The sequence below is a fragment of the Chelmon rostratus genome, chromosome 3, assembly GCF_017976325.1.
Source record: "Chelmon rostratus isolate fCheRos1 chromosome 3, fCheRos1.pri, whole genome shotgun sequence".
Taxonomy (NCBI): domain Eukaryota; kingdom Metazoa; phylum Chordata; class Actinopteri; order Chaetodontiformes; family Chaetodontidae; genus Chelmon; species Chelmon rostratus.
The window spans coordinates 674,110-687,500 of NC_055660.1; the positions used below are offsets into that span (position 1 = coordinate 674,110).

The window sequence follows — 13,391 nt, forward strand, 5'->3', positions numbered from 1 at the left end:
GGGCAGAAAGTTATTCACTCTGATATCTGTGTCAGGTATCTTAAAATGAATTGATTCAACTTTCTGCATTGATCCAACAAACTCTGCAAACCTCTGCCTCGAGTTTTCCCTCAGAATGAAATCAGTTTGTGTTTCGTGTGTTTTTCTTGTGTAAGATTGTCACTGCAGAGCTTCAACCCTTTAAAAAGGCAGGTCGCAGTTTTGTAAAATATTAAAAAAAAACTTTCAGAATGTTTGAGACAATAAACAAACCTGGAAATGACCTGTTTACAGTTTTATTTCCGAACACTCTGCAGCTCTTCATCAGTGGACGTCCTCCTTTGCTCCTGTCATAATGAAAACGACCACTAGAGGTCGCCACCTGACAATTAACATAAATATGGGTCGTAATAACCTGCTGGCCAAGACGACCTATAGGATTGTTTTCCAGGTGAGCGCGGCTGTACTTCTCACCTCACTGTATCTTTGCCTCACCTCTCTCTCCCCTTCAACTCGCCCACGTCCCGTCAGGAAGCTCCACTCAAAAACCTCCGATCTAGTTCTGTTCCAGTTTCTATGTTTAGCCCCACTGCTGGTCTTACAAGCAGTACAAGACTCTGAGAACCGTCAACGACCAGGAGCTCGTTAGTTCTTATCGTGGCTGCAGTTGTGTTTCCAGTAGCAGGAGGTTCTGCAGGACTTAGAACAATCATACTGAAAACAGACTGAGACTGCGTGAACTGTTCCTGTGGACCAATCAGAGAAGAGATTTGCACACAGTAAAAAGGAAAACAACACATCACTCACTGTACTTTAATGTTTGAAGGAAAGACGCTGCGTTCTGTTGTCAGATTATACACAACAGCTCTTGTGTTGACATCATCCGATCGGCAGTCAGCTGCTGTCGCCAAATAACCAATCATATCACAGAAAAGGAAGACAGACGCTTCTCAGTGTTCTTTGAGGTTACCTATGCACTCACACACACTCACACACAAACACACAATCATATATCCACTGCTGCAGCAGCTCAGGTTCAGTAGAGTCTCTGGTTTAAAGAGTTCGTGGTCTCGGTACAGCGAGGACCTTTAATGGCTTCAACACCAAACTCAGGATCATCCTACAAGCAAAATTAACTATAATTCAAACTCAGTGCAGATATTCATTCAGGTGCAACACGACGCCTCCAGTCACCTTAAATTCAGAAGGCCTGCAGGTTCAACTGCCTCCTTCACCCCTCGGCTGTTCGTCGTCACTACTGCGGTTCTTCGCATGACAAAATTCAAAAGGTTTAGGATATACATCGTTTAAAGGTACACATGAAGGATTTATGATACTGCTAAATGTCTTTAAATGTTCAGGAGGTATGTGAGGAAGATAGTCCAGTCTTGGAGCTCACCAGCATGCAGAGAACAGTCCGATGTGGACACCAGAGTAAGTCACAAAGACGATTCAGGAGTTTTGAGGGTTCCACGACAACCTTTAGAGATCCATCAGGATTGTCAAGAACAGAAGTGGAACATGTCAGCAACCTCTGGGAGCATCAGAGACCCATCAAAGATGTTTGGAACCTGATCAACCTTTAAAGAACCTAAAAAAAACTATACAGTTAAAATATTTAGTGATTTGTCAAAATCTAAGAAACCAAGAAATCAGATCATCAGAAACACTATTAGTTCATCTGGCAGAATACTCTGTTAGAACGTCTGCAGTACACGTCCGTTAGAGCATTCAGTCTTCAATCAACCATCAGAAACCTGTGACGTCTACCCAAACCTTCTGATAAACAATAAATTTTAGGAACCTGTCAGAACATTTTGGAACCCAGCAGGCTCCTCAGAAGTGTATCCAGACTCAGGAAACATGACGGGAACGTGTCACATTATGCAGGATCATGTTGGAACTTTCAGGAATCAGGACTGTCAAGACTGGGATCCTTCAGGAACCTTTGGGATATTCAGAAACCCATAAAACCCATAATTGTGTTGAACCTTTTAGATCTTTAAAGGACTTTCTTTGAAGAATATTCTGCTCTACGAGGTTATCTTTCCTGTGTTTAGAACAGAAGAAGATCATCAAACAGATAATCCAAAAAACTATTAGAGCTAGTGGGAGTTCATCCAAAATTTCAGAAACCTGTCAAAACTGTTTCATGTTCTTTAGAACCCGTAGGAACCCACCAGCTGTCAGGAACCTGTTAAAAGCTTTATACATCTACCAAATCTTTAGACAAATAACAGAAATTATGGGAACCTGTCAGAAAATGCAGGAATCTTTAGAAATTCACGAGAACTGTTCCTCAAGGACCCGTCCGAAGCAGAACTTTTAGAAGCCCTTAATGTGGCAGTAGGCCTCCAGGGAGGAGAAGACAATGTACATTAACCACAGGCTGAAGAACAGGCAGCTGGTGAGGATCTTGGGGACTCTGGGTCCACCGAGCTCCCCACCGATCTCAGGTCGGCGGCGGTAGATAAGCACGGCGATGCAGATGAAGGCAAAGATGGTGAAGAGCGTGACGGAGAAGGCCAGCGTGCCTGGGTCGACCCTGAACTCCTGGCCCTTGGAGTAGTGGTAGATGGCAGCGATGGACCAGGCCACGCCAATACCCAGGAAGACGTTAACGGCGTTACTTCCCGTCACATTGCCGATGGAGGCGTCGGCGTATTGGTCCTGGATGGCTGCCACCTTACTGGCGAAGGTGTCTGAGACAGAGAAAGTGGAAAGGAGATGAGGCAAATGAATGTCATGCATTAAACTGTACTTAAAAATGATGACAGTGGGACGGCTTTGTATCAGACCTGGTACAGACGTGCCCAGAGCCACGAACACCACAGCAGTGACGGAGTCTTTGAGGCCGACGGTGCAGCCAAAGTGCGACGCCAGGTCGCCGATGACCGCCGTCAGTAAGCCGATGACGGAGATAGAGACGACGAAGCAGGCCCAACCGTTCCAGTAGTCGGTGGGAGGAACGAGGGCAAACAGAAGCTTCCAGAAGACGGTGAGGAAGTGCATGACGTAGTCGAAACAGGAGGGCAGCTTCTCATCCCCGCATTCATCGCCGTCATCGTCACCTGGGCAGGAGAGGGAGGCGGAGCCGGGAGTCAACGTATTCACAAAACTCAAAGATTTGAAACTTTCATTTTTACTGAAGTCAGTAATGGAGTCTGGCACTTCGCCACGTTTCCTCCCGTCCTCGTTCTTACCAGAGCTGACTGTGATGGCGTCCACAAACTGCTCCCTCCAGCTGTTTGTCCCGATCACCAGGGCCAGGTTGGTCTTCTTCAGGAGTTTGTCCACGGTGCTCTGAAAGACGGCAGGTCACAGGAAACAGTGACTCACCAAATGTTTGAAGGAAACAAATCGAATCACGTTCCCGTCCTTTTGGTGTCTGACGGTGTCTGATGGGTTCGACTGCATGTGTTGATGTTTTAATTAGAAACTGATCTCACCTTGAACTCGTACGACTCCTCTATGACGACCTCCAGTTTGACGTGCTCACCCAGCATCGGTCTGCCCATCTCTGCGATCCGCCTCTCCTCTTCCTCCTTCTTCGTCAAAACCTCGTCACCCCGCTCCTCTGAGAGGGAGAGACAGAGAGTTTGATGGTGAGACTCTCATCACTGACGCTTCACAGTCAGCAACAACTCAGAGAAAGACGAGTGGGAGGGTGGACACACTGGACACATGAGAGCTCGCCAGATGGAGGACTAGACAGAGGAATGATGGATGGATGGACAAAGGGGTGGGAATAAAGATGGACACATTGATGGTAGGACAGACAAACTTGGGATGGACGGGTGGAGATGGATTGATTGATTAATGGAGCGGTTGGTCAGGAGGCTGATGGATGGATGACAGGACAGATGGACAGGTGGTGGACAAAGCCTGATGGGTGGATGAGCAGGTGGTTTACGGACGTACAGGTGGACGCACCTGTGATGCTGATGATGGCAGAGGGGGCGGGGTGTTCTCGTCCCTGGACCTTCCTGTAGACGTCTCTGCCTGAACAGGTGAACAGAAACATGTGAAACCTGAACGAGCAGCAGAGTCACATCTAAAACAATAACTAATCTGACGCCATGACGACGAGAACATCTGAAACTGTAAAACTGAGTCTCAGGTGTTAAAACCGAGCGCGCTCAGAGAATCAGAGGAGATGATTTCCCATCAGCCTCAGCGGGTCAGGAGGTCAGACATCATCACAGCACAGGGTCTGTGAGGTCAGCGGTGATGCAGTCGGGACTGTGGTGGAAGCTGACAGACCTTTAAAGCTTCATGCTCAGATTATATTAACATGTCTTATATTAATGTGTGTGTGATTTAATGAGAAAATTAAAAATATGTGTGTGTGTCATGTGTTTCAGGTAGATATGTATTCCCCCCCTGGAGGAGACACGGCGTTGTGTTAGCCTGGTGATCTGACATACAACAGCAAATAAAAACATCCTGTGTGCAGACACACTGAAGGCGGATGTGTGGTGAGCGGGCGGGTGAATGTGGCGGGGGTTCAGCATCTGGATGACGGTGGTAAAAGCTGAGCTACAAACCGCTACGACACACGATTCACGGATGAATCAGACTTCAGTAACTCCAAAAGTGTTGAATCTGTCACGTCTCACTGCTAAAATATCAGAAAGCAGCAGGTTTCGTGCTGGTTTTAGCACTGAGTTCCCTGAGGGGTCACAGGGTGGAACCACAGGTCACACTGAGAGTCCAGGTTACAAAAAATCAGCAAGTATGGAAGCAAACACCAAGATCTGAGTCTTATAAGCTGCTGGAACCTGCTGCTGTGAAATTTAATCGCTTCTTATCGGTCAGTTAAAATTTAAACATCACTGAGTGAACAGCACTTATAGCTTATCAGTGTTTTACTCTGAGAACCATTAATTTTAGTTTCTGTGGTGAAAAATCATCAGTTGTCTGTTTAATTTGTGCAGTTTTTTGTATTTCCACTTTTTTGAGGGTTCACAAAAGTTTGTGGGTGCTGGTGTTTGAATTTTCTACCTGAATATGTGAACCAGATACAGTTTTTTTAACTGTACATCTTGAACTTAAGAGCAGAATTCACATTTCAGATGTTTGCAAAGTGAAATATTTCAGTAATATTTAAGTTTCACAATTAGACGTTAATTTATTTCTGCACTTCTGGAAGATAATTCTGGAGTCCGACTAATAACTGCTGTCTCATATTATATGTCAGTATAAACGACCCGGCCGATACTGTCATGTCTCGTCAGATGTGTTAATGTGTTTTGTTCACGAGCGTCATGTCTTGTCGTACACTTCCTGTTTTATTGTGAAACCTAACTCTCCTCTCGTTTCAGGCCCTTGACTTCCCGGTGTGTTTCCCGCCTGTCTGATTGTCTTCCCCACCCTAATTGTCTCCACCTGTTCATTGTTACCTCGTGTATATATAGTCCGCGTCTCCCTTTGTCCTGTGCCAGATTGTCTTGTGCCATGTCTTTGTACCAAGCCGTGATTTATCCAGCGTTCCTAGATCCTCGTCTCCTTGTTGTTCCTAGTCTGTTTTGTAAGTAAGTCCTAGTTTAGTATTTTTCTAGCCTTGTCTTGATTTTCATTTGATACTTTAATCTTGCCGATTGGGCTCTTTTTGTGTTTCATTTCCAAATTATTCCTGAGCGTCTTTTGTTGAACTTTTCTGCCATACCTTGTATGAGCTGTTGTTATCCTGAGCGCCTTTTGTTTAATAAATTCCTCATTGATTTTGAAACCTTGCTGTGGTGTCTGAGTTCTGCATTTGAGTCCAGAAACCTCGTGCCTCCGGGCTTGTCAGATACTTCACATTCGATTCAGATTCAGATCAGATACAATCAGTTGACACAGATTTTCACACCATATGATCCTCGAGGTGCTCAGTGTTTCAGCTTCTGTTCTTATTGTGACATGCTGGGAAAGCAGGAACTGATCAACATTCAGGATTCAGGTGTTGAGAACATGTCACATTCAGTTTTGTTTGGAGGAAGAGTCTTTAGAAGACCCACACTCTGTGAGAAAAGGCTTCCAGAAACCTTCAGAGGTTCTCCAGAGTTTAGACTCGAGGAAGCTTTCCCAAAGAGTTCAGAGACCCTGAAGACTTTGTACCACTCACAGGTTCTCTGAGGACAGAACCGGTTCTCAGAGTGAACTCCTGCTTCCACACAGTTCTATTAAAGATCCACAGAATGTAAACAGTGTTTTCAGATGTTCTCATCAGCTGACATCTATATTATGTCTCAAGCTGGACATAATATCAAAGACAGGCTCTCATTTAACAAGCGGGTGGGGGTCTTTTGTTGCTTTGCATTGGACAGACGACAGCAGAGCAGCAGGGGGGAGGATGGGAATCAGGATTATTTCCATGATCATGTTATAGTTAAAAAAGTAAAAAAAATAAAGAGCAAATACTGCAAAAGCCAAGAAAAACCAGCTGTGGGGAAGAGGGGGGCTCTGTGGGTGCTGCTGGTGGATGGAGTCACGGGCGGTGGTCTCAGGACTGTCTCAGTCTTTCAAAGCTACAGTAGAACTCATCAGGTTGTTACAACTCATTGGTGGACCTGAGGGCTTCAGTTTATGGTTGGCGGTCTGTGTGAAACCCTTCCAGACAGAACCAGAGTCCCTGCTGGATGAGTGACGGACTTTAACCATTAAGACCGAGCACACCAGAAAGATGCAGAGCGAAATGAATCCATGTGTCGTCACTAAATATTTGGTGACTTGGTGTCTACTAGCAGACGCGGCTGGTGAACTGCTTTAGCTGGTAAGCTAACGGCTAACACTTGAGCCAGCTGGGCTAACACTATTCAGTAACAATAAAACAAACAAAGAGCTCATGACTATCCGAACATAACTGAATGGGACATGTTCCCAAATAACAGTCTGACCCGCTAATTAAGACCTGGACCCCCCAGAAGAGGTAAAAACAGGCGGGGAAAGTGTTTCATGTTTGCCTTTTCTGGAAAACCAGAAGACAAAAGGAAAAGATGCAGTTAGAGGAACAAAGTACAAAAAGCTTACGAGATAAACGAGTGAGACATGCAAAGGTCAAATCCAGAACAGACAGTCCAAAACAGGTCCAACAGGGAGCAGGGAATGATCAGATCAAGTCAATTTTATTTCTATAATGTCAAATCACAACAGCAGCTTTTCCCTGCAGATCAGGTCAGGACCAGACTCTTCATCTACAGAGACCCAACAGTTCCCCCATGAACAAGAACTTGATGACAGTGGAGAGGAAAACGTCCTTTTAACAGACAGAAACCTCGAGCAGAACCAGACTCTGGGTGGGCGGCCGTTTGTTAATCGATTAAAATCCAATAACAGGCAAGGTCCAGGTAAACGAGCCAAAAATCAAAAACCTGCAGAAATAAACACAAAGGCTGGAACGCCAGAACACAAGGTGCTAAGACGAACTGTGACGAACTGTTGGACCAAAATGTAGCATGTAGCATGTAGCATGTAGCATGCAAACAAAAGGAGAAACTGCAGTATGCCAAAAATACCCGGATGTTGTACTTATTTGGCAAAAATCTCCAGCCGGTCTATCTCACCTTCTGTGTCCCACAGCGGTGGAGCGATCTCAACAACCAGCCGGTCAGCAAGTTTTCAATGTTCACTGTTATTTATCACTAAATTCAGGTCTTATCTTCACACATTTGTCACCAACATGAGACCTACAGAAACCCTCCATTGATAAGAAGCTGCCAGTTGAGATCCAGTCAGGGATTTTATGGAGGACGTTTGATATTTAAAGGGGGTCTTTGTGCCCCCACCATGAGAAATGAGAGCCAGCTGAGAGGTTTCACTGTGTCATGTGACTCTGTTACTGTTCACATCGTTGCTTTAAGTGTCGAAACACTTTAAAGCAAACGTTTCCACCACTGAGACGTGTCTTACCATACAGCTGTTTGTCTAGTGAGGGGTCACGAAAAAGGCTGAATTAACTCAACAGCAAAGTTTTAATGTATCAATAAACTGTGAGACATCGTCCAAAGAGTCAACATGTTTGGCTTCACCTACCTGTCTTGACGAATCCACCTAAAAGATTAGAAATGAAACAGAAAGTCAGTTTTCGCTCAGATTTCACTGATGATTAATTCAAAAATCCAAAAAAGACTTGAAGTGAAGTTTGTTTGACAGAGACAGACAGTCGGCAGGACAGAAAGAGGAAACGTGAGACGAGCTTACCGACTTCCTGAAGCAACACAGCTGAAGAGAGGAAACAGATGAGAGAGACATCAGAGATAAAACGAAGCAGAAAAACAAAACAGATGAAAACGAGAAGGCAAAGAAAGAGGAAGCTCAACAAGCTCCGTGTTCTCATCATCAGTGTTTTTCATCTAAAAACCTTCGGTCCTCATTCAGGTGACTGAGAACACACCTGGACATTAACCGGTTCAGGTTCAGGGATCAAGATAAAGTGATCAGTGTATGAAGAACAGGACCCTGAACTCCAGAGCAGGAAAACACGTTCAACACTAGAAATACTGTTTCTACTGTTCATGTCAAACTAATCCTGATGATCAGTGTTAATCAGTGTTTCCTGTTAAACTCGCTAAAAATTCAAAGCAAAACAACCCGAGATGGAAACAGACACGGGAAGGTTAAACACAGGGGACAGACAGACAGAGGGTACCTGTCCTAACCTGTTCAGACCTGTCCTATCCTGTTCAGACCTGCCCTATCCTGTTCAGACCTGCCCTAACCAGTTTAGACCTGTCCTATCCTGTTCAGACCTGCCCTATCCTGTTCAGATCAGTCCTAACCTGTTCAGACCTGTCCTATCCTGTTCAGACCTGTCCTATCCTGTTCAGACCTGCCCTAACCAGTTTAGACCTGTCCTATCCTGTTCAGACCTGTCCTAACCAGTTCATACCTGTCCTATCCTGTTCAGACCTGCCCTAACCACTTTAGACCTGTCCTAGCCTCTTCAGACCTGTCCTATCCTGTTCAGACCTGTCCTAACCCGTTCAGACCTGTCCTATCCTGTTCAGACTTGTCCTAACCTGTTCAGACCTGTCCTATCCTGTTCAGACCTGTTCTAGGCTGTCCTAAAACGTGTCTTTCCATGTCACAACCTGTCATAACCCATCCCTTCCAACATGTCTAGATCTGTCCAAACGTTTCCTTAAAGTCTCAAAAAACTGTAACCAGTGCCATCCTGTCCTTACGAGTTCCGACATGTCCAAAACTGTCCAAGCATCTCCAAACATATCCAGACAGTCCCATCCTAACCTGTCCCAAAGTGTAGTTTGTCTTAAAAGGGCTCAACCTGTCCAGATCTGTGTCCTAACATGTCGAACAATGACCCAGCCAGTCCCTACTTGCTCTATTCTGTCTTAACCAGTCCCAGGATATCCTAATCATTTCTAACCTTTCTGGACCAGTTCTAAGCTGTCACCACCTTAACCAACCACTCCCAATTACTAGTCTCAACGAACATCAACCAGTCCACAACAATTAAGACCTGTTCTAAACCTGCCCTAACTTGTATCATACATATCCAAAGTAATCCTACGCAGTTCTACCCCATCAAAACCGGTTCTAACCAGTCCCCATCTTCACCAGCTGCCAAAAACCAGTCCTAATGCTCCCAGTCAGTCACAGTCAGTCCAAACTAGGCTATTTCGAACCTGTCCTGAGCTGATCTGTTCGAAATTAATGTGAACAGTTAACCAGTCTCAACTCCTCTTCACTCCTTAGTTGTCATAGTTAATTTTAACCAGCACTGACCAGCATTAACCTGTCCCAACTGATTCTAAATACCCTCCAGGAACAGCTCTGACCAATCAGAGATCAGCTGATGGCGTTGTGGAGTCGGAGGCAGCACAGCGACAGTAGCAGGAGTAAACTGAACAAAAGCACCTCAAGGTAGATGAAGGAAAGGTCAAAGGTTATCAGAGAGGTCAAGGTGCTTTTCACACCTGTCCATCTCCTCTTGTTCCAATATGGCTCCTTCAGCTCTATGAAGAAGCTGGCCTGCTTATCGTACTCCTCATGGTCAATTATTCTAATGGCTATGGTTTTCCTGTGGACGAAAGAGTACAGACAACAACAGTGGGAGGGGAGGTCAGAGGTCAGGGGTCATGCATTAGTTCACCAACACACGATCAAACACACTCGTCAAGGTCGACAGATGCAACATCTAGCAGGAGTCACCGTGGAGGAAATGACCTCACCTCATCTGGCCTGCAGGGAGGAGGAATCAAACTCTCTGACGTTAAAGTCACAATGAAAGAAATCTGTCTCACCTCATCATCATCAACACTTCTCCCACTGACACCTCGTGGCATCCAGTCCTGCAGATTTTGGATTTAATTTCGACGGCTTTTAGAAAAGAGTTGTACTGTAGGAGGAGCTATTTGTCCAGTCCAACTCTAAATATTCCCAAATTACATAGTTTAACATTTCTGCAAGTTAGTTGACTGACAGCTCTCACTCTTCTAGTCCTGGATGGACATGAAAGTCTTTGGGTTGAACCATCAGTATAAAAGACGAGTATCTGATGCTCTGAAAAAAAGAGACTACAGTTCCCATAAGGCTTTGAGGGATGGAAACAGGAAGTTTAGCATTTTTTTTTTTTTACATGTTGTCAGAATGTCTCCATTAACAATATGCTGATTTAGCTGTTAGCAAGTCCTGTTAGCAGCTCCTGTTGGCAGCTCCTGTTAGCAGTCTACTCATGGATGAACAGACCGGATCACTGTGGAGGTTCTGCAGCATCTTTTTTCTGTGGTTTCTCAGTGGATTTATGGAGGTTTAGAGAGATTAAAGTTTTAAGTCACACTGAATCTAAAAATATGTTTCATGTCTGTTCAGATTTGACGTTCATTGTGACTCTAACTGTCAGTCTGAATATCTACAACAAATTGATCGGTGATCGTTTCCCTGCGAGGTTTTGAGGTGAGTTTAGATTAACAGAGGTTAAAGGTCGTTCACGATGGGGGCAGGGTTACAGCACAGGAAGGCGACACCCCCACCTTTCCTCTCACTCATCTCCAGCAGTCGAGGCTCGCCAATCTCTAGGAAGAAGTTCTTGTTTTTCTCATATTCTTCATCATCAATTATATTGATCTGAATAGTTTTGCTGAAACAGAAAAAAGACAAAGGTTGCAGAAGAAGAAGAAGAATGCAGAAGACTGAGGCGTGGTAAAGAAAACACGGTGAATAAAAGGTGGATGATGTCAATGACGCAGGGTTGGAGCAGGTGGTGGAGACTGCAGGTAAGCAGCCACAAATCAACATTCAGAGAAACATTTTCTGAAACAAAGAATGAACATGTGATCACTGTTAGCTTTGATGGTGGTCAGAACAATTCTTCAGTCATCGTTCCTGCCGTTCAGTATTTACTGTAACACACTGAACACAACAAATCCACTGACATGTAATGAAGCTCAGACTCTCCAGTAACACTAAAAGTGAAAAATACAAAAAATACTTAGGCTAGTCTTAGCTAAACGAGTACTGCTTAGATCAAAGTAACAGTCGGGACACATCAGGAATCACCAGCTCTACACAACCAATGCTGTGCCTTTATTTCCACATCTTCATCAACTGGTGAGGATGACGACTTTTTACCAGAGACCTGTTAGCTGTAGCCTCAGTCTGCTAGCATGCTATCATGACCTGGGGCCTGTTAGCTTTACCATCAATCTTTTAGCATGATAGCATGACCTGTTAACTCTTAACTTTAGCCCCTGTTAGCATGATATCGTGCCCTGTTAACTGTTAGCATTAGTATCAGTCCGTTAGCATAATATCATGATCTGCTAACTGTTAGCTTTAGCCCCTGTTAGCATGATATCATGACCTGTTAGCTGCTAGCTTTAGTATCAGACTGTTAGCATGATATCATGACCTGTTAACAGCCAGCTTTAGCATTAGTCTGTTAGCATGATATCATGACCTGTTAACAGCTACCTTTAGCATCAGTCCGTTAGCATAATATCATGACCTGCTAGCTGCTAGCTTTAGCATCAGACTGTTAGCATGATATTATGACCTGTTAACAGCTAGCTTTAGCATCAGTCCATTAGCATGATATCATGATCTGTTAACTGTTAGCTTTAGCATCAGACTGTTAGCATGATATTATGACCTGTTAACTGTTACCTTTAGCCTCAGTCCACTAGCTTAGTATCATGACTTGCTAACTGTTAGCTTTAGCAACAGACTGTTAGCATGATATCATGACCTGTTAGCTGTTAGCTTTAACCTTAGTCTGTCAGCATGATATCAGGACCTGGCACACATTCTTTTCCATAAAATAAAAATTAGGAGATCCATTCTGATCAGATCCAGAATGGACCTGAACAGACCTGAACAGCAGCACAATTCTCGGCAGCCATTTTTCCTTGACCTCACTGTTCACAGTCTGTGTGTCTCAGAGATCTGCTGGGATCCACAACCCCATCAGATGTATACTGACACAGACCTGAGACCTGCAGTGATACCCTGTTTACAACAATAATACAGATTAGTGATGAGTCTCCAGTTCAGACCAGTTTGATTTCCAGCCAGAAGCCTGTTCGGCTCACAGATGATTCAATGATCCAACATGAAGGAACCTGATGACACAGTTTGTTCTGCCTCCGAGTGTTGGAGGCTTCACTGGGCTGCAGGCTACAGCAGCCCTCATTGGACAGCTCCGCAGTGTGTGTGTGTGTGTGTGTGTGTGTGTGCCAGCAGCGTGGAAACTGGAAAGTGCCTTCATCCATTTCCATGTTTATTTAATGTCAGCAGGCTGACGGTTTGGAGGATTTGTCTCTGATTTCAGGACACAAGATGTTCTCATATCACAGTTTTTGTTTCTGCCGTTCTGTTTGTGCTTCGGTTGATTTTAATCAAATGTTCAGACTTTAACTCACAGGTGGAAAATGATTCTGATGCTTCAGAACAAGAATCTGTGTCCTAATCCGACACGACAGTAAAGATTCCTTCACTGATTCTGTTTCCCATCAACCAATGATTGAATGTTTCCGGATCAAAATAAGCGCTCAGAGACTCGTTACTACAACACACGTAATGTCAACGTAAAGAATTCTGATCAGTGGAGCTTCATGTGCAGCGGGACAGTCTAAACTCAGTCTGCAGATGATTGGCTGCCGGCCAGCGGCGACCTCCCCTGTGGTCGGCCACGAGAGGAACCGGCTGCACTCATCTGTCTGCTTTATGGGCCGAGACCTGGACGATGAACAGGATCCCGCCGCCGCTCAACACAAGCTGTCCTAATAAGGCCGAGAGCCGCGTGATGTTTATCAGCCCGACGCACCAGGAGTCGCTTTGGACTAACAGCACGACAAAGGATGTCTCAGACGCCGAGCTGAGATCCAATCACACTCACTGAAGAACGGCGTGAGAAAAGATGGAGGAGTCGGAGCGGAAATGTGGAGGAAAGAATCAGAAACTAAACTCTG

General features: G+C 44.8%; 1 protein-coding gene across 7 annotated transcripts in view; it reads right to left on the reverse strand.

Moving 5' to 3' along the window:
- Positions 1–1,040: 1,040 nt before the first annotated feature.
- The window catches only part of slc8a1a (solute carrier family 8 member 1a), a 25,255-nt gene continuing 12,904 nt past the window's right edge, over positions 1,041–13,391 (reverse strand). For 4 of the 7 annotated variants that reach the window (XM_041966632.1, XM_041966624.1, XM_041966648.1 and 1 more), the window contains 8 exons: positions 9,900–10,003; positions 8,164–8,184; positions 7,996–8,013; positions 3,913–3,981; positions 3,429–3,556; positions 3,183–3,282; positions 2,778–3,050; positions 1,041–2,681 (listed from right to left, as the gene is read on the reverse strand). In XM_041966632.1, the coding sequence (XP_041822566.1) occupies positions 2,305–2,681; positions 2,778–3,050; positions 3,183–3,282; positions 3,429–3,556; positions 3,913–3,981; positions 7,996–8,013; positions 8,164–8,184; positions 9,900–10,003 (1,090 nt within the window). In that variant the 3' untranslated portion in view covers positions 1,041–2,304. Of the gene's footprint in view, positions 2,682–2,777; positions 3,051–3,182; positions 3,283–3,428; positions 3,557–3,912; positions 3,982–7,995; positions 8,014–8,163; positions 8,185–9,899; positions 10,004–10,955; positions 11,063–13,391 lie in introns of all 7 variants that reach the window. The other 3 variants (XM_041966640.1, XM_041966663.1, XM_041966671.1) reach the window with 2 other exon arrangements.